Source organism: Brienomyrus brachyistius, unplaced genomic scaffold (genome assembly GCF_023856365.1).
Source record: "Brienomyrus brachyistius isolate T26 unplaced genomic scaffold, BBRACH_0.4 scaffold74, whole genome shotgun sequence".
Taxonomy (NCBI): domain Eukaryota; kingdom Metazoa; phylum Chordata; class Actinopteri; order Osteoglossiformes; family Mormyridae; genus Brienomyrus; species Brienomyrus brachyistius.
The window spans coordinates 28,514-49,406 of record NW_026042349.1 but is presented as its reverse complement, the minus strand read 5'-3'; the positions used below and the strand labels follow the sequence as shown (position 1 = coordinate 49,406).

General features: G+C 43.0%; 2 protein-coding genes across 4 annotated transcripts; one reads left to right on the top strand and one right to left on the bottom strand.

Moving 5' to 3' along the window:
- Positions 1–401: 401 nt before the first annotated feature.
- On the bottom strand, positions 402–4,590 carry dclre1b (DNA cross-link repair 1B). 3 transcript variants are annotated; one of them, XM_049003075.1, is made up of 6 exons: positions 4,299–4,590; positions 3,990–4,080; positions 3,608–3,661; positions 2,917–3,082; positions 2,232–2,414; positions 402–1,919 (listed from the first exon to the last, which is right to left on the bottom strand). In XM_049003075.1, the coding sequence occupies exons 4-6, from the start codon at positions 3,017–3,019 to the stop codon at positions 784–786; spliced, it is 1,422 nt and encodes a 473-aa protein (XP_048859032.1). In that variant the 5' UTR covers positions 3,020–3,082; positions 3,608–3,661; positions 3,990–4,080; positions 4,299–4,590; the 3' UTR covers positions 402–783. The 3 variants fall into 3 exon arrangements, with proteins under 3 accessions (XP_048859032.1, XP_048859030.1, XP_048859029.1); XM_049003073.1 differs by lacking the exon at positions 3,608–3,661; XM_049003072.1 differs by lacking the exon at positions 3,608–3,661 and having other exon boundaries at positions 3,990–4,590.
- Positions 4,591–5,988: 1,398 nt separating this feature from the next.
- Positions 5,989–11,798, top strand: LOC125726703 (F-box only protein 11-like). Its single transcript, XM_049003101.1, has 5 exons — positions 5,989–6,221; positions 7,017–7,124; positions 9,489–9,597; positions 9,681–9,779; positions 10,064–11,798. The coding sequence occupies exons 2-5, from the start codon at positions 7,118–7,120 to the stop codon at positions 10,191–10,193; spliced, it is 345 nt and encodes a 114-aa protein (XP_048859058.1). The 5' UTR covers positions 5,989–6,221; positions 7,017–7,117; the 3' UTR covers positions 10,194–11,798.
- Positions 11,799–20,893: the final 9,095 nt, after the last annotated feature.

Sequence of the window (20,893 nt, the reverse complement as noted above, 5' to 3'; positions counted from 1 at the left end):
TGATGTTAATAGGGCAAATAGCACACATCTCTTAAGGACGTGGAGCTTGGCTGAGTTTCCAATGAATGCCCAGGTACAAGTGTAAACAGAACTGAAATACTAGGAATATTTAGCACTATAAAACTGTATTTAAAAAATGCAGCTGGTCCTCCAGAGGTAACGGTCCTTTACCACTAGGTTTCTGTTGGCTGTTTTAAGAAAATGTCATTATGTAGCAGCAAGGACAGAGTTATTACAAGCACTCTCAGACAACAAGTTAATGTTATAAGTAAAATCCCATGACAAGGTCACTGTTCATAATGCAAGCAAGTGTTAGAAAATGCATGTTATTAATAATACAAAGTGAGTCAGGGCCACAGCTGGCAAGCAGACAACCAATTATTCAGCTCAGACGACTCTAGGACATGAGCCAAAGCCTTTATTAAGACAAGAAATATTAAGTATATTTTACAAGCATAAAGAATACAGGTGCCCTGGACAACTAGAAGTTTTTCATCTAACTTATAAAAATATGAAGGTAGTGTCTGAACATTTCCATATTGTATTCCAAAAAAACAAATGAATTAATGTACAGAAACAATACAACTATTCAGAGAAGACAATGTCCTGCTCCTTCACAAATGAGGGAACAATACTGGCACTAAGAGCTTCCTGAATGACCCGACATGGATTATACCACTGTGAACTAAAAGATTGTGGAAATGGTGAGCTTCCTGAATTAGAAATTGGCAATGATTTATATCACAGCACAGAGGAACATGGAGAATGACAGCAGCCTATAACCTAATTTTTACAGGCCATGAGGAAGTGCTCCACAGCGCCGTGGAAGGTGCTCCATTCTTTTGGACATGTGCTCCAAGGGACCAGGCGGAAATTGTTTATGGAGTCACACCCAGTACACTCAAACCTTCCATGTATCTCTTCATCAAGGAAGGTCAAGGGCTCCTCTAACAGAATCATCTCTGGGTCATGCAGTTTAGTGGACGGAATTGGGTCTTCGTCAACACTACCATGAGCCCCCTGAGAGCCAGCAATTTTCCTCCCCCTCTCTGGGGACATGGTGGGCGGCTGAAGATACCCATTACCTTTGGGTGAAGGCTGGCCACTCTTAGGCTTCAGTGATGGGCCTAGGCTCAGCAGGGGGCCCGGAGGGTAAAGCATCCAGTCACTTGGAGTGAGCTGGCTGAGGAAAAAACTGTCAGCTATCTCCAAGTCATCCACAAGCCCTGCGGTGCCATTAGGTGCCCATGTGTCCCCAGGGCCGAGCTCAGACACTGCGTGGTGCAGGAATGAATGAGCACCTTGTCCATCCTCACCTACATCTGAGTCCTGTTCATCAGAGGGGCTAGGCTTGCATCTGAAGGGGGATGCTTGAGCCCTCTGGGGAGAGTCAAACACCACACCACTGGCAGCAGGACGCGCCGTTATGGCCAAGCGGGAGCAACAGGCAGACTCCTGCTCCAGTCCCTGGATCATGCCCCGGCGGACAGACTCTGGAATGATGGTGGGGCGGCATCGCTTGCGGGGCGACACTAAAGCGGAGAGCCGGGGCACACAGGGCCCTACGATGGGCACCAGAGAGGCTGGCTGCAGGGCTGAGACAAAGTCCTCCAGCTCTTGGAAGGAAGAGTGGTCAGAATAGGGGACAACATGCACGCTGGGGTGAGTGGCGATTACCGGTCGACCCGTGGGCAGAATGGCTATAGTGGGTCGCTGCCGGTTCCAGAGCAGCAGGTTCGCAGCACATACTTCAGAATGGTCCACCACTCGGATTCGACCAGCGCCAGGCTCGGTGGTAAAGACATCAGGCAGCTCCAGCACATGCAGAATCCGCATGCGTTCGGGGCTCACCTCCACCCATGTCCTGAACTCCAGGGCCAGCTGCACTAAAAGGGTCTCCTTGCCCAAGGTATAGAGGCCTGTAGGAGCATACAAATAAGTAAGCATATATGGGCCACTAATTGCAGAAGCAAAACTATTCTGGCACTAACTTGAGAGCAGGACTTGCGTCAAAGCAGCCATGCTTCACACAGTCACACCTCACAGGCTACTGAATGCACCATACACTGCACATAATAAAATCAACATAAGAACCCATAATTGCCCCATCTTTAAAATGCAGACAACTGCACCTATTACAAAAGGAAGCAAAACAGGACTTGAATAGTCTTGGAAGGGAGGTAAAACAGAACTGGACAGACAGCTGAGAGAAAATGGAGCGGGGATCTCACCGATGACCACGTCGTGTCCTGTGTGTGCCCGGATGATCTCCTTGATTTGCTGGGTGGCCTGCTGGCGGGAGGGCAGGGAGCGGGTGGGGTCACAGTGCGTGTCATCCAGGTACAGCACGTCGATGCTGATGTGGTTCCTCAGGCTGGGGTCCCGCAGCATGGCTGCCGTGTAACGGAAGTCCCCTGCGACCGTGGGCCACTTGCATCAATGACAGCACAGCACATGGGCGGATTGTGGCCTACGGCCTACAACACATGACCGGCACTCCTATGACATTCTCTTTAAATATTGATAAATTGTTCCAGGGGTACCAGAGAAAGGCCCCAAAACGTTCCGGAGGTACCAGAGAAAGGCCCCAAAACGTTCCAGGGGTACCAGAGAAAGGCCCCAAAACGTTCCGGGGGTACTACACAAATGACCTAACCATGTGCTTGGATGCCAAGCTTCACTCACACCTGTGTGTGTTTCTGCCCACCTACAGGAGAGCAAGATGGAAAATCCAAAAATATGCATTCCAACATAACTGTACTGGTACTTGTGCAAATAGCAAACAGAGCTTCATCTTATTTCACAGAATTAGGATATTTTCTTTCAAACAATCCAGCATAACAAGCTTGTGGAAAAACAGCATTACAAAAACAATTCTTAACAATGTGAAGGTACCCCCCCCCCCGGCACACTCACCTGTAAAGAGGATAGTGCCAAAGTAGCCCTGGAAGAGGAACATGACAGCCCCAGGACAGTGGTTGGCATCCATGAGTGTAACTGTTAGCGTCTCCTTCCCCATGTCATCTAGAGGGAGCTTGTGTGCCTCGCCCACTTCCAGAGCATGGATCCATTTTTCTCTTACCTGTGGTATGTATGTAAATAAAACATTATTATTGTTATTAAAGTAACTGCTACAATTCCTTTTTAGATTTTATTTTATCATAATTTAATTTAATTGGAACACCATATCAAATTCTGTAAACCAGGGATCTCCAAATCCAGTCCTGGAAAGCTGCTGTCCTGTAGGCTTTCTATTGTACCTGGCTTCTGATGAGCCACACCAGTTCCGGGTATTTACCTGAGTTGGAGACCCCACTTCTATGCATTGCATGATATAATAATGGAAATAAAAGATCTGAAGAATCACTTATTGTTACACTCCTTTTAACAAAAGTATACATTTTTACATAATCTTAATTCATGTCCAGCTATCCAGAGAGCTAACCTTTTGGGGATCCACAGATAGACCCCAAATTAGTATTTTAGTATTTTTTTAAATCAACTTTACCCCCTGTTTTTTTCCAAAACTGCAGGTTTGTGCATGAGAAACGTTTTTCCTAAAATCTCTATCGCTTTATGACCTTATTTATCAAGAAAAAAGTAGTACCCAAGTTGATGGAACAATACCCTACTTCTAGGGCACTTTCTGGCTTCAGGTGTCCTAAAAAGGTTACATTGAAATACAAGGCAAAGTTAAAAGCGAAATTTTATATTTTTCTAAACAAAAACGGGAGACATGATTAACCAGCGCGTATTAATACATGTTTGAATATAATACCACTAAAGTACTCAAAATGTAATGTGGGATTCTACCTCTTTTGTAAATATGTAATACAGAAGAACTTTTTCAAGAATCGACAAATGAACGTGATTTCGTACAATTTTTCCGAAAAGCGAAACAGATCTGCTGAAATAGCTCTTTCTGGTGATGTTATGCTGGTTCCCGACACCAGCGTCAGAAACCCCATCCATTGCCCAGCCGAACCCACCTGCAATTTAAGCTTGAGCAGCTTTGCGCTGATCGGAGAGCAGTATATGGGTCGGTTAGCCCACGTAGATGTTAAACCCACCGTATGGTCACTGTGCATGTGAGATAGAAAGAAGAGACGTACGTGGCCACACTTCCGCACCTGCCAGAAGTCTACGGCCAAAGGCGTGTTTGGTATCACTCTGCCATTCATCTCCAAGGCACGCCGCTAACAACGTAACGATTATCGTAAATGGGTCTAAAAAAAATTATGAAAACAAATGATTATTCTCTAAATCAGGACTAACGGCAAAACTGTTTTTATACTCACGGATTTTAAAACGCCTCATAAAAGTAACTGATTTCAGCAATGTTAAAAAATAACCGCATGCGTTATAACCCTGGATATGCATCTGAATTAGCAAAAATAAACATTTTAAAAACAATACAAGCGACACGACAACACAGTCATCCAGCATGCAAGTCTAGCTATGAACGACGTTCTGTAAACTTCTGAAAAATCACTACTCGCCATCTAAATTATGGTAATATTGCAAATAATGAAAAAGAAAGTAGAAGCGACATCTACATGGCGCCATTTTTGTTATACTCCACGTCTTCCGAGACCTAAAAGAATTGATATGAAATTCAACCAATAGCCCAGTGGGGGCGTTCACGTGTTGGGCCAATGAGAGAGATGTAAACATGTGCTCGCGAAGGCCAGCACAGAAGGGATGATGTCGTAACCTATAACATTCTCCCGGTGTGACGGTTCCAGGGTAACATAAATGGGATGGAGATCAGATAAATATCTGCGGTTAAATCATCCGCGATTAAAATGTATGCTGTATGATACGCGGTGTCAGCTCGCGTTTAGGAAAATAGACTGTAAGCGATGGCGCATAAGAAAACGGTAAATACTCGTATGTTCAAAGTAGAGGATGTACTTAAATACAATTATTTTCTTACTTTCCCATAATGTCTAAACAAGTCATAATGAAAAGAAGTGCAACTATACATTTACCTGCATTTACTGCACCTTCTGCAAGGCTGCTTTCAAATCTGGTCTGTTTATGATACAAATTTGTAAAGTAGGGCTGAGACAAAGATACATTTTATTCAACTGCTATCATTTTTGTGATTTTTCATCATATTCTCACAGACTTTTTGTGATTTTTCATCATATTCTCACAGACTTATGCACAGGTCAGATTCTGGTTTAAAATTGCACACCACTGAGCATGATTTCACAGCCAGTTTTAGTTAAGGTGCTCACGTTACTCAATATGAAAAATATTATTTAATGTTAATAGACAGATAGAAGCCGAACACACATACCATTTGAAGAATAAGGGATCTTCAATTGATCCTGGGATTGCTGGGATATTGCGAGAGAGTGGTGTTGAGCTGCAGCGATTGTTTTGGGATTGTTTGTGATTGTTTTTGGGGTGTTTGGAACGTATATTCTGAGTGTTTGTGTGCTTTAATTGTTTAGTGGGTGGCTGTGTTATTTCTATTTATTGTTCTTATTTTGGTCGGCGTGAGTGCTTGTCTGTCCTGTCTGTTTATTAACAGCGCGATTGTTATGGGCAGTGAGCTGCGTTTTCTGTTCGCGTTTAACTCCGTAAAAAACACCGGCGGGGCGAAATACCTAATAATATCTAACGTCGGTAACGTTACTCAGCGCCAGAAAAGAACAGTTGCTCCTGAGCTCAGGGCTGGACTGGTAATCTGGCATACCGGGCAAATGCCTGGTGGGCCGACGCACTTGGGGGCTGGTCGATTTAATATGAATTATTTGGCCAAGGACCGGCCCATAAAGCAGGGACATCGGCCCATTGGTTCATTTTCTATACTGACACTGGGCTGGCCTAATCATCTCTTAACAGGCTCCACCCCTCCCCCTGTGTTTCTTGTGCCAGATGCAGTCAGTGGCTCAGAGCCAGAAATCAGTGGATTTAGGATGGAGAAGCAAAAGTGCAAGGGGGGTGCAGAGAAGTTGCGGGCCAAAAAAAAAAAAAAAAAAATCTAGAGGTTGATGCCTCAACATGTGCAAAAATAACCGACATGTTTAGTGCTGTAGCTTCGGTTTCCAAGCCAACAGTAACGTTACCTGACGACACTAAACAGGTGAACATAGCACATGGAGGAGAGGTGACTAGTCATGGCGGCACCCAGGCAGAGGAGCAGGTATCTGACAGTGAAGTCAAGGAGGGACAGAGACAGAGTGAGCAGGAGGAGTGTAGTTGAAACGGTAAGCATGGTAGCTACATGATTTTACAAGGAGGGAGTGTTAAACAGGGCGGATGCAGCAGGATAGCGTGTGTGGGCCTGGCTGGGCTATGAGGAAGATTTACCTAAATTAATGAATATTATAATTAATGGTGGGCCGTTATCGGCGTTAACGTGCTGTGTTAATGCGAGACTCTTATTGCTTTCTCTCACCAGTCGACATCTTGCTGTTCTAGTAATGGTCTGGGTGCTGTGATGAACCTTCTACTTTCTGATGATGTATCTAACAATGCTTATCGGGACATTCAGTCTCGTCGGTATTTTTATGTAGCCATTTCCTGCCTTCTGCATTGCAGTGACTTCAGTCACATCAGGAGAATGCTCATTTGTCTTAATTTTTGCAGTGATTGTCCAAGAAAGACAATTACCCTTCCAAAGGGCCTCTTTCGTATTTGGGGGGAAACATCAAGACTAAGTAGTACTTAATCATATTTAACTTTGGTCATTTTGGTGTCAGTTATAATTAATTTGTCATTTGTGTAAACCTGCAATTTCCAAAGCATAGGGGTTGAATACTTAGGCAAACAGCATTTATAATGATTTTCTTGTTTTTTTAATGATATTAAAACAACTGATCTATTTGGGCCTTGAAAAATATACTGGCGCAAAAGAGTACTCAACAGTACTCAAAAGTGTTTTTGAGAAAATTGTGTATATAAATTTTATACTTCAGACAATCGTCATGACTTTCAAGGGGGTTGAACACTTTTGCAAGCCACTGTATAAGATTTTAGACTTTGCTGTTTCTGTATTGTAGGGATTGAGATCACCAATCATGCCACTGCAACTCTGGAAGGAAATCAAATTTTCAACAACCGCTTTGGAGGCTTGTTCCTCGCCTCTGGTGTCAATGTGACAATGAAAGGTAACTGAATACTCTGCTCTGTTCCTCTCCTTTCTCTGTTCTGTGCCCATACGTTTATGGCTTTTGAAAGACCAGACCTGATTTTAATTATAATACATTTTATATTTAGGTGCCTTTCAAGACACTCAAGGACCTTATATACACATTACCGAACAGTCACATAATATATATATATATATATATATATATATATATATATATATATATATATATATATATATATATATATATATATATATATATATATATATATATATATATATATATATATATATATATATATATATATATAATAAAAATAGTTGCAATAAAACCAATGTTAATACAACATTGAAATACTATACAGAACAGGCATGTGCTTTAAGGTGAGATTTAAAGGTAGGAAGAAAATCAACGTTCCAAAAGTTTTAGTAGAGAGTTTGAGATGAGGGGTTAGGGTTAGGGTTAGGCTGGTTAGCTAGGCTGAAAGAGTAGAGATATGTAGATGATCAGAGAAACAGAGGTGCCAGATTATCGATTGTCTTGAAAGTGATTTTAAAATTTTGCTTCTCAGTGTGATATTTAACAGGGAGCCAGTGAAGATGCTAAATGACAGGAGTGATGTTTTCTATAGAAGGGGTTCTGGTAATGATATAAGCGGTAGCTGCATTCTGTACCAGTTGAAATTTGTGGAGGAGGTAGTGAGGAAGACCAGAGAGGATAGAATTACAATAATCAATATCAGTTATAACTAGAGCAGGTACAAGAATAGCAGTGTTGTCAGCTTTAAGATTTTATAAATTTTTTTATTAAATCTTAAGGTGTCAAGAACATGTCCTGGGTATGATGTTAAACTGCATCCAGCCCTGAAAGCAATCCTTCTACTTGCAAGGAAAAATATTTGGGGGGTTGGTGGCGGGATTTGCACTCCAGCCACCATAAAACAACTCGCAACTGCTCGATATAAAAAGGCACGATACCCGTCTGCTCTCCACAGGAGTAGCTTTGCTGCAGCTACCCAAAGGAAAGCTGCATGCACCATGAAGGGGATGGGAGAGGCCTTCAGGAGCCTCATACCCAGATGAGTTGAAACCGTCAGAGAGCTAAAAGTGTCAGGCCTGTTGAGGATTGGGGCTGGTGTGGTGCTGAGGCGTTGCCTGCTGCATGGCGGCCCTTGGGTCCCAGTTTGATGTGGCCCATCTGGGTGGGCGCATGGAACATCTTGTCTCTCTCTGTCATCTTTCTTTGCTGTCGGGGAAGCTTCGTAAACTCCGCATTTTGGTAGCAACATTCCCGCAGACTGGGGAGTGGCCGGATCTCTGTAGGTGGGTATACCTACTTTTGGTCTGGTCAGACTGATGGCTGCCATACTCGGGGAGTAGCCATTGCTGTAGCAGATCGGCTCCTCCTGATGGTGTCTGATGTCACTCCTTTCAATGAGTGTATTATGAGACTCCGGCTAAGGCACTCCTTGGGTGTCTTGTCTGTTGTTTCAGTATATGCTCTGATCACATTAAGTGATGTCTCATTGAGGGAGACATTTTACTCACAACTTCACTTAGTGGTTGAAGAGTGCCCACGAGGTGACACTCTGGTTATGGGTAACATCTTCAAAGTGACCACTGGCACTGACAGGGCTGGCTCTCAGGACTGTTTCAGTCCCCATGGGTCTGGAGACCAGGGTGAGAGTGGCTCCATGTTCCTTGACTTTGCGAAAGGTCGGGGCTGCCCGTCGCTGGATCCTGGTTCCATTGCCCTGAGCCGCATCATTGGACTTGGTACTCCAATGCTGGTGGTGCAGCGAAGGAGATCGATCACATCCTCGCTGGCAGACATTGGAAGCTCCTTCAAAACTGCAGGGTCTACAGAAATGCCTAGTTTGTGAATTCTGACCACAGACTTGTTGCTACTCTGAAGATTCAGCTTAAATCCACTACACTACCACCTACTAGGAGAGTAGGTGTGAGGCTGGACAGTTTTTTCAAGTGATTTTAGAGATGAAAGGTAAATTTGAGATTGGAAGAAAATTTATGTTGTAAGAGTCCAGGTTTCTTTCTTTCTATGATGGCTGTTTCGAGAGATAAAGGAATGAGACCAGCAATAGGGAAGGAATGCATGATGTTAGTTACCAGAGAGGAAAGAGAGGGCAAACAGGATTTAACCATATAAGTAGGAAATGAGTCCAACTGACAGGTAGAGGGCATTGATTTTCTAAAAATACCAGATATTTCCTCCAGATGGGAGTTTAAATCTAGAAAGAAAAGAAGAGGAGGGACTATAAGATGTTCCATGTACAGTTTCATACAGAGGTCATCTGCTGGTGGATATTTCCAACATTAGCATTTTGAGTTTCTAGTTGTTTTGACTGTGCATTTTCCTCCACAGATAACAAGATAATGAACAACCAAGATGCCATTGAAAAAGCTGTCTCTAGGGGGCAGTGCCTGTATAAGATTTCCAGTTACACCAGCTACCCGATGCACGATTTTTATAGGTAAATGCCCCCAACCCCCAACAGCATACATTTTTATCTGATGAGCATATCACCAATCAAAACCTCCATTTCATCTCTTGTAGGTGTCACACATGCAACACCAAAGACCGTAATGCCATCTGCCTGAACTGCATCAAGAAGTGCCATCAAGGACATGATGTTGAGTTCATTCGGCACGACAGGTTAGTGCAGCTGCACTAAATAGAATTATACAAACAACAGACTTGTACGCAACTGTTAATTACACAAGGAAACAAGTATTTAGGCTATATCACGATAGAATACTCAAACTGATGATATGTTCATAATCATGAAAATGACATTTTGTCAGTTTGTATTGCTCATGCCTAGTAGTTCTTTGTAATAAACAGTCAATAGGTTACATTTGAACTGTGCAAGAATTTAACTGCATTGTGACTTTTAATAGTTCCATTCAGGGATATTAATAACTTTCTCTTCACTATAGGTTTTTCTGTGACTGTGGAGCAGGGACATTGTCAAACCCATGCACACTTGCTGGAGAGCCCACACATGACACAGACACTCTGTATGACTCTGCCCCTCCTATAGAGTCCAATACATTGCAGCACAACTGAGCTTGACCTCAGCTGTTACCTTTTAAAGGGCCGTGGACTAAACGCACCAAATGGATGCTTTGATCAGTCTGGACCCAAAAAGACTCCATGTTTAATGTATGATGATGGAGAAAGATATGCACACTAGAAATAAAATCTTTAAAAACATACTAAAAAACTGAAAAGCAAAAGCTGACCCAGCTTCTAATGGAGAAGTTTATATATTTAAAGAAAACCTTTAAAAGGCTTTCCTGTGTCTGTGGATGTAAAACTTTTTTTTTCTGTTAATGCAAACGTTTTGAAGAAAAGAAGAAATGAACGTCGAAGAGAAGCAATATGTTGACTCAGGATTATGGAGAGTAAGGGGGCGTGACTTCAGCTGTACTGCCTCTGTGCAACATCTGAGATGCTGCTGTAAGAGGAGCTTAGCTGCAGTCTGGTACCCAGAAACACAAGGAGCCATAGTCCCTCTCACTGAAGAGGGATGTCATCCTGTTCAGTAGGCTGGGCGCTGCCCATACGGCCACCTTGGCAACTGTTTCTAGACAGCAGTGGTGCTGGTAAATGTTTGGTGAAGGAACAAAAGGTGATCTAGCACTTCAGCTTTTTTTAATGCCATTCTGATTGACACATGATTTTAATGCTTTCCCACATAGTTTTGTATTTTCAAGCAGAAATCTTACTGTACTTGAATGTCTTATTATTATTATTATTATTATTATTATTATTATTATTTTATTTTGATAACACTCCCTTTGCTTACTGTATACCTTGTCAAGCCCCGGTATCTAAGTTCTTTCTGTGAAAGAGAAATCAATGGATTACACAGATTTGATTTAGGAACGCTAAATTTACTCCAGCAATGTTAATATATTAAAAGTAATGTTTTTTTTTCCTTTTCTTTAATTGCAAAAGCAAAAGGAATGTTTTGAGTAGTGTGCATTCTTGAGCTGTGTTACCTTTTGCTAAGGTATAAACAATTTTGTTGATACACTTAAATGTGGTTAAGGCTGCTTGAAATGACTGTTGGGGTAACCCTGTTAAGTCTCCCATTGGTGCTCAGGCACACTAGGGACTTAGGGCTTGTAATGCACAAAAAGTCACGTCAGGTGGTTAAAACGTTTCACATGGGTAATGGTGGGTGAAGTGTGCTAAATGTTAATCTCTGTGGATATCTGGCCATTTCTGGAAGTTTTAGTTGAAATGATCTACAGGAATACATGTCTCAAAACATTTATTTTAACCCCTGGGGCTCAAGCAAGGCACAGCAAATGAGTACTTTCTGGCAAAGCATCACGAGAGAGTGTTTATAGTGATGTCTCGTGTGAGTGGCACTCGCGTGTGACTGTGACTTTTCCCCCTTTTTCCTCGATAAGAAACGAGACATTGCTGGAGATGAACCCTATAGCCCCCCGCTGTATTAAAGCTGATGTGCTTGTCTATACAGCACTCAACTGTTTCATGGCTTATTTTTTTCTTTTTTTTTGAGGGATTTTATTTGTTTTTCATTGTGTATTGGTGACTGTGGGTTCTCATACAGCTTGGATTGTATGCATGTACCGTACCATCTCAATTTAATATATTGTGAAGTATTCAACAACCATTATGTAGATGCTAGTATGAATTAAAAGGGTATAATTTCCTACAAAAAAAGGAAACTTGTCATTTTTGTTAAATTTAGATCATGAATCCAATTGCTCTAGTAAATGTGTTTTGCTTCTCAGGGATACAGAATGTTGAAAAACTGTCACGTCAAAATTTCAATTTTTCAGCAACCTAAGTGTCCCCATATGCAAACTTAGCGAAACGGGCACCCAAATCACAAAAATGCATGTTTTGCGTTGTGGAGATGCAAAATGTTGAAAAGCTTCATACTTAGCAATGTATCAAAAAATTGACTTCCTGGCAGCCCAAGCACCAGGTTGGGGAGCATTCCCTGATGCAGCATGTTGCCGCACCTACCACACGGTGACACTAAGTCAAATCAGCAGTACCCAAGGATTCTCCAAAGAGAGACAGTACCAGAGTCCAAACTTCATCTCCGCTTAACTGGATAGCATCCATGTCTCGCAGCCATACAGCAAGGCAGGGAGACTTGAACCTTCCTCTTTCAGATATCAGGAATACCACACACCCCGTTCCAGCAACCTCATGAACTCCTGTGCTCTCCCAAACGGTCTGCTGACTTCATAGGTAGTCACCAGAGGCATAAACACTGCTGCTGAGATAAATTAATCTCTCTACAAGGTTAACCTTCTCCCTATAGACAGTCACACTACAGAAGGCTGTGCCTAAGAAGTCATTAAATGCCTGGATCTTGGTCTTTATCTAGACACTCGGACTCTTCACAGTCTCTCGAGAGCCCTGATCAGAGCCTCCATTGGCTCCGCTCAGATCACAGCATTGTTGGCAAAGTCAAGATGAATAAATCTTTCTTCACCAAAGGATGCTGCACAGCTGCTGGACCCCATGTCCTAGAGTAGGAGCAAGAACACACCCCTGGTGAAATGCAGAACTCTGCACACTATCAGTACCAGTGTACAGGCCGGCCATGATGCCCAGCAACTTCGGGGGGATCCCGTGAAGTCTCAAGATGTCCCACAGGGCAACTCAATCAACCGAGTGAAACGCTTCACAAAAATCAACAAAGGCTGCAAAGAACCTCTGCCAATATTCATGGTTGAGCTCAGTGAGAACCCTCATTGCCACAATATGGTCGATGGTAGACTTCTGAGGTGCAAAACCAGGCTGCTCTGGTGGCTGACAGGCAAGCAAGTAATTATGAATCCTGCTAAGGATGACCCTAGCAAGGACCTTACCCGTCACTGAAAGCAGTGTGATCCCCTGTAGTTGCCTCAATCCAGGCGATCACCCTACAACTCCTGTTTTACAATCAGTTGATTTAAGGGGGGTCCTTATGGTTAGGGGGAGGTTAGGTGCACGGGCCTGCCATCTGGTGCCCACTCTTTCCCCTTCCCATCCACTGGCATCCCTGCCTAGAATTGCCTGGCTGTCAGTTGCTTAGTGGGCTTGGAGCTGTAGTTGGCAGTTTTTGCTAAAGCTCTGTGCGGTTAGACGTCTATGTAAATGGGGTAATGCGAGAGGGGGGTGCAATGGACATGGTTGCACCCCCCAGGGGGGTGCTGAGCACCTGGTCTCACACATACACATCATGCGTGTGAAAGAAGTCCATCTCCATTTCTGAGATATAAAAAAAAAATGTAACCTTTTTTCTATATAGGCGCATTTTGATTTCAGGAGTGTCCCTGGACTCTACTCTTACACATTTTATTAATAATAATTTCATTGCTAATCTATTTTTTCAACCTGGGGGTAAGTGCTAACCAAGTGCCCCAAAACGAAACATGGGTGACTGATTTTTGCCTGTTTTAGGTCCCTCTGCCTCCCTCCGACCTACCCCGCCTTCCTTACTTTTGGTTGAAACCTAGGGGGACCCATGTCTTTAGCCTTTGAATCCACACATGCTCCTTTCTTATTCTCTGTGCCTGTGACCAGTTATTAGCCTCCAGGCCAGAGAACCTGATGTTCTGCAGTCCCTGTTGGTGAAAATGCTGCATGAGTGCCATAGGTTTGCTATTACAGGTATGGTTCCAGGCCCCAATGTGACAGAAGTCTTTAAGGTTTATGTTTTTTCTATAAGCTGAAATGATTTTATAGTTCTGCAATTGAGGGAAATCTGTTGGACCTTTGAAAAACCTCTCCTGAGGTTATTGTTTAATGTAATGGCATTAGAAGAATATATGGTGATTAATGGGATATGTAAATTTGTTGAAGAGGGTAGTTTTTTATTTCTTATAGTCCTGAGTGTCTCTGCTTTAATTCCCCTAAGAAACGGTTTAGTATATTTTCTGTCTAAGAGCTGTAATTAAAGTGGTAGTGGCTGCCTCAAAATCCTGTTTGTACAGAGGCAATGAAATCTGATGAGCTGGGATTTATTAATCCTGCAAACGTGTGTTTTGGGTGATAACTGGTCTTATAGAGTAGGCTGTGTCTGTCTTTAAAGTAAACCTTAGTTTCGAGAGTCCTGTTACCATTTATGGGTTGGCTGAAAAGAACTGTTGTATCTAAGAAGTCTATGAACTGGGAATTGATTTTGTATTTGACTGTAATATTAGAGTAATATATGTTCATTGTGGGGGCGGCATGGTGGTGCAGTGGTTAGCACTGTTGCCTCACACCTCTGGGACCTGGGTTCGAGTCTCCGCCTGGGTCACATGTGTGCGGAGTTTGCATGTTCTCCCCATGTCGTCGTGGGGTTTCCTCCAGGTACTCCGGTTTCCCCCCACAGTCCAAAAACATGCTGAGGCTAATTGGAGTTGCTAAATTGCCCGTAGGTGTGCATGTGTGAGTGAATGGTGTGTGAGTGTGCCCTGCGATGGGCTGGCCCCCCATCCTGGGTTGTTCCCTGCCTCGTGCCCATTGCTTCCGGGATAGGCTCCGGACCCCCCGCGACCCAGTAGGATAAGCGGTTTGGAAAATGGATGGATGTTCATTGTGTTTTTGAAGAGGTCAAAGAGTGGTTTTCCATGTTGACATGTACCAAATATATCAGCCAGATACCTGTAATATAGACTAAGGAGATGTTGAAATTTTTGATGTGTATCCTCCCCGGATACTATATAAATAGTGGCATACACTGGGGCAAACTTCTTTCCCATTGCTGTTCCCTGTGTCTGGAGGTATATTTGGTTATGAAACTGAAAATCATTTCTAGTGAGATTAATTTCTAACAGCTGGAGAATGTATATCTGATCTGTTTGAATCAGGGTATTTTAAAAAGGCTTTTGTTACTGCTTCAAAGCCTAATGTGGTGGATATATTTATATATAAACTGTTGATATCTATTGTGAATAAGAATGCATCTGTCTGAAATTGAATATCCTGTCATTTGTTAATGAAATCATATGTCCTTCAAATAACTGTTGTGTCATTGTGAAACTGAAGAAAATGATCTATGTATTGTGCTGTATTGAATGTATTACTGCCACAATCTGAGACTATGGGTCTCCCGTTGGGGACCCTCCCCAGGATTGTCCACAGGGCCTGATCCATATGGATTTTTCATAGGAGGTAGGGCAGTCTAGGGTGGGGGATGTCAGGGCCCTTTAAGAAATATTTTAATAAAGTGTCATCCGTCCCATCCGATTTTTGGGCATGGCTGGGGGCGTGGCCTGGCCCCTACGTGTACATGCGTGCAAAGGAAGTCTATCTTGCTCCATTTCTGAGATATTCAAAAATAGTTAACTTTTTTCTCTATAGGCACATTATCGGTTGACTCTACTCATCAAGAGGGATCTGAGGAACTTTGTTCCAAGTCTCTACGACATTCCTAGGCGGAGATACGCCCACTTCCGGTTTGGATGCTAAAATGCTAACTTTCGAGATGACAGCAGATTCTGCATGTAGGAGGCGCAGAATGTGTAGATCCAACGTTTCAGCCAGATCTGGGCATGCTAAGATATGCTAAATGCTAGCATGCTAACTTTTGAGATGGCAGCGGATTGTGCATCTATATGAGGCGCAAAACGTGTAGATCCAAAGTTTTGGCCAGATATGAGCTAGATAGTTGCTAGCATGCTATCAAGCTAACTTTTGCGATGACAGCAGATTGTGAATCTAGGGGGCGTAGAACACGTAGAGCCAATGTTTCTGCCTGATCCGAGCATTTGACAAGGGTTAGGGTTAGGTTAGATTTAGGATTATTGTAAGGATTTTTAAAAGACACACCATTAATTGTTTTAAAATGCACTGGCAACACTATATCCATTATCCTCCTGAGTCTCAGCATTTTCTAAGGCAGATGACCTTTTAATGGGGGCTGCATTAAAAACAGTGAACGGTGACGACAATGACGGTGATAGTGATAAAGTGAAGCTACGTCTCCGCGAGCTTCTCCATCCAGAGTACGCTCAATCCATCTACAGTTCCTCTCTCCCACGATCCAGTAAGTACTCTACTGCCAGTAAGTCATGCTCTGCAAGCTCAGTAATAGCTGGAAAGAGGGCAGAAGCTGCCGCAGAATTAGCAGCCAAAGAAGTAGAGTATGAAGTGCTACTAGAAGAGGAAAAACAAAAGGAGAAGATTCAACTCCTAGAGGAAAGGCAAAATAAGGAGCTTGAAATACAGAAACGTGAGTTACAGAGATTAAAGGCTGAAAAGGAAGTAAAGGCTACACGAGCTAGATTAATGACTTATGACCAGGAAATCAAAGGTGAGAAGAGTGTTCATTCTGTTGACCATAGCAGAAGGGATCAAAACCCCCCCGCAGTTTCCACTTATGTTCAAGCTCCTACAAATAATGTAGTCTCCACCCCACCTCCTCAAGCAGACGTCATTTATTTAACTCAAGCAGTACAAGACAGTATCTCCATGAACAGGCTGCCAATACCAGAGCCATTCATGTTCACAGGTGACCCACTACAGTTCATTGAGTGGAAAGCTTCATTTACTGCCCTCATTGACAAGAAGAACATCTCATCTGCTGACAAACTATACAACTTGTATAGAAATATGTGGGAGGTGCAGCGCGACAAACACTTGATGGCATCTTCTACAGGAATGACAGCGAAGCATATAAGGATGCATGGGAACGCCTCAATCAAAGGTATGGACATCCATTTATTGTTCAGAAAGCGTTTAGAGAAAATCTGTCAAAATGGCCAAAGATACAAACAAATGACTCTAAAGGATTTAGGGCATTTGCTGATTTCATTCAAACATGCCATGAGGCGATGCCTTACATTGAAGGCCTAAACATTCTCAACGATTGTGAGGAGAACCAGAAACTTGTTCAAAAGTTACCAAATTGGGCTGCTGCAAGGTGGAATCGTCAAGCTACTCAGTTTATGAGAGATAATGGAAAATTTCCTGGTTTAAAGCACTTTGCTGAGTTCATGTCTTCTGAATCAGAGATTGTATGCAACCCAATCACATCATTCCAGGCTCTCCATTCTACAGACTTCACCACAGCCACTGCAAGGAACTTACAAAGGGAAAAAAGGCCTACCTCAAGTGTCCTCCACACGCAGGTGTTAACAGAGACAGAAAATGCAAAACAAAGATTGAATGTTAAACTACCATGCATGCTCTGTCAAGACAATGGACACAAACTTCATGTTTGCCCACGGTTTAAGGTCCAGTCACTTGAAGAGAGAAGGAAATACATAAAGGACAAAAGGCTCTGTTATGGTTGTCTCAAACCAGGACACAGTGCAAAGGCATGTCGTTACAGACTTGTGTGTGAAATGTGCAAGAAAAAACACCCTACCTGTCTGCACGACTTCAACTACGACAAGAAAAATTCAACTACAGACTCAATTCAGATCAACACAGAGCATACTGCAACTACCCTGTCTCTCAATGTTGAAAACAATGAACAATGTGTCAGCACTTCCATAATTGTACCAGTATGGGTCTCTTCAGAGCAACTTCCAGGTACAGAGAAGCTTGTTTATGCACTCTTAGATACTCAGAGTGACACAGTGTTCATAGACCAAGATGTGTCCAATGATCTCAAGGCAAAGTCCACTCCAATAAGATTAAGGCTCACTACAATGCTGGGTAAAGATGCTGTTGTACCAAGCGAACGTGTTTCAGGTCTCAAGGTGAGAGGCTACAACTCCACGGAAACAATTGAACTCCCTCCAGCTTACACCAAAGACTGTATACCAGTTAACCGCTCTCACATTCCTACTTGTGAAACAGCAAAACGATGGAATCATCTCAAGGAGATAGTGAATGAGATTCCCCTGCATCTAGGATGTGAAGTTGGCCTTTTAATTGGCTACAATTGCTCAAAGGCTCTGGCTCCGAGGCAGGTAATATTAGGAGAGGAGAACGAACCCTATGCAGTCCGCACAGCATTGGGCTGGAGTATTGTTGGCCCCACATCATCTCACAATGACTCCTTCAGCACTGTGTGTCACAGAATAACAGTAAAAGAGCTCCCCCTAGTGACTCCAGCTGATGCACTTAAGGTTCTCGAGTCAGACTTCAAGGATGACGTCAAGGACAACAGGTCAGTGTCTCAAGACGACATTCTCTTTCTAAAGACATTAAAGGAAGGAATTTATAAAAATACTGAAGGACATTACGAAATGCCACTTCCATTTAAAGAACGACCACTCTTACCGGACAACAAGCAAATGGCCATTGGGCGACTTCAAAGTCTCAAAAACAAACTGTCAAAGGACCAAAGGCATAAGGAGCAGTATGTGAAGTTTATGAATGAAGTCCTAGAAAGAGGAAAAGCAGAGGAAGTGGAAAGTGAAGCAAAGGAAGGAGAAAGGTGGTATATTCCCCACCACGGGATATATCATCCCCAGAAACCAGACAAACTGAGGGTAGTCTTCGATGCCTCAGCTAAGTAAAAAGGTACCAGTCTGAACGACCATCTGCTGTCTGGCCCAGATTTGCTAAATAATCTAAATGGAGTTCTCATCAGATTTAGACTGCATGAAGTTGCATTGTTGTGCGACATTGAGAAAATGTTCCACCAATTTTTTGTGCATGAATCAGATAGAGACTATTTAAGATTTTTATGGTGGAAAAATGGCAACATGAACACAGAGCCCCAAGAATTCCGAATGAAGGTTCACCTCTTCGGCGCTTCATCATCACCAGGTTGTGCAAATTACGGTTTAAAGTATCTTGCCAAAGAAAATGAGACACAGTTCCCCCTTGCATCTCAGTTCATAATGAAAGATTTTTATGTGGACGATGGGGTGACAAGCACTGCAAGCATCAAAGAAGCTGTTCAGCTCGCCCAAGATGCTCAGACAATCTGCGCATCAGGTGGCCTCAGACTGCACAAGTTTGTAAGCAACGACCAAACTGTGTTAAACAGCATCCCACCATCTGAACGTGCTCCTTCACAGCAGGCATGTGATCTGACACTCAATGACTCTAAACTTGAAAGAGCGCTAGGCATTCACTGGCATATTGAATCAGACACACTCAGATTTCGCTTTCGACCCAACGAACAACCTGCTACACGGCGTGGCATCCTATCTACTGTCCCATCTCTTTACGACCCACTGGGATTCATCTCCCCCTTTGTGCTCACAGGCAAACGGGTGCTTCAGGAGACCTGCAAACAAGGCTCAGGCTGGGATGACCCCCTCTCCAGTGAATTAAGGCCAGTGTGGGACAATTGGAACAGTGACTTAAGGAACTTAGAGAAAATCACAATTCCACGCTGTTATGTTCCTACAGACTTTGGGCAAATAGTGAAAAGAGAGTTGCATCATTTTTCTGATGCCAGCTCACATGGCTATGGCCAGTGTTCTTATTTTAAACATATAAACCAAGATGATAAAGTGCATTGTGCTTTAGTTACAGCAAAGACTAGAGTGGCTCCTATCAAGATAACAACAATCCCACGTCTTGAACTGACAGCTGCGGTTGTCTCCATTAATGCAAGTAACATGTTAAGGGACGAGCTTGGATTGACACAGAGTGAAGAGTACTTCTGGACTGACTCAAAGGTAGTTTTAGGCTACATTAATAATGAAGCACGTCGGTTTCACACATTTGTCTCCAACAGAATTCAAAAGATAAGGACTAACAGCTTCCCTCAGCAGTGGAGATATGTGCCTTCTGACCAGAATCCTGCAGACATCGCCTCCAGAGGTTCCAGTGTGGGTGAGCTTATAACATCAGTCTGATTCAAAGGGCCACAGTTTCTGTGGGAGAAGGAAGTTCCTCCAGCTTCAGGAATTGGCGAAAACATACTACTCGGGGATCCAGAAGTCAAAAGGGTACATACACTGAACACCCTCAAAGCAGAGAAGAAAGGTTTATCAGAGAGGTTAACAAAATTTTCATCATGGTACAAGGCCACTCAAGCCCTAGCTCGCCTCATTCGCTGTGCTAAGAGAGAGAAAACAACAAGCCACAGTACTGTACAAGAAAGCCAAAACGCACAACATGTTATTCTGAAAGACATACAAGCCAGGGAGTATGCAGTGGAGATAAAGTTGCTTAAAAATGGAAAGGAACTCCCCTACAAAAGCAAACTGTATCAAATGGATACCTTTCTTGATAGTGATGGACTCAAGGTGGGAGGAAGACTTAAAGATGCTTCATTCTCCTCTATATTGAAACACCCAGTGATAATTCCAAAGGGTAACCATGTCACTCAGCTAATAATCAGCCATTTCCACAGTAAAGTGCAGCACCGAGGAAAGGGACTGACAATCAATGAAATCAGATCAAATGGATTTTGGATTCCAAGCATCAACAAAGCTGTAAGAAACTTTATACAGAAATGTGTAAGGTGTCGCAGACTCAGAAGGGGTACTGAGGAACAGAAAATGGCTGATCTCCCAGTCCAGCGTTTAGATCCAGCTCCACCATTCACATTCTGTGGAATGGACTGTTTTGGCCCTTTTCTAACTAAGAAAGCTCGTAAGGTGAACAAGCATTATGGACTTATTTTTACGTGCTTTTGCTGCAGAGCAGTGCACATGGAAATGTTAGACGACATGACCACGGACGCCTTTATAAATGCCCTCCGCTGTTTCATAGCCATCAGAGGAGCTGTCAGTGAGATAAGGTGTGATCAAGGAAGTAACTTTGTTGGCGCAAAAAATGAGCTGCAAGAAGCATTGAAACAAATGGACTGTGATCGCATTACTGCGTTTCTTGCTGAGAAACAATGCGACTTCAAAATGCACGCTCCTCATTCAAGCCACACAGGA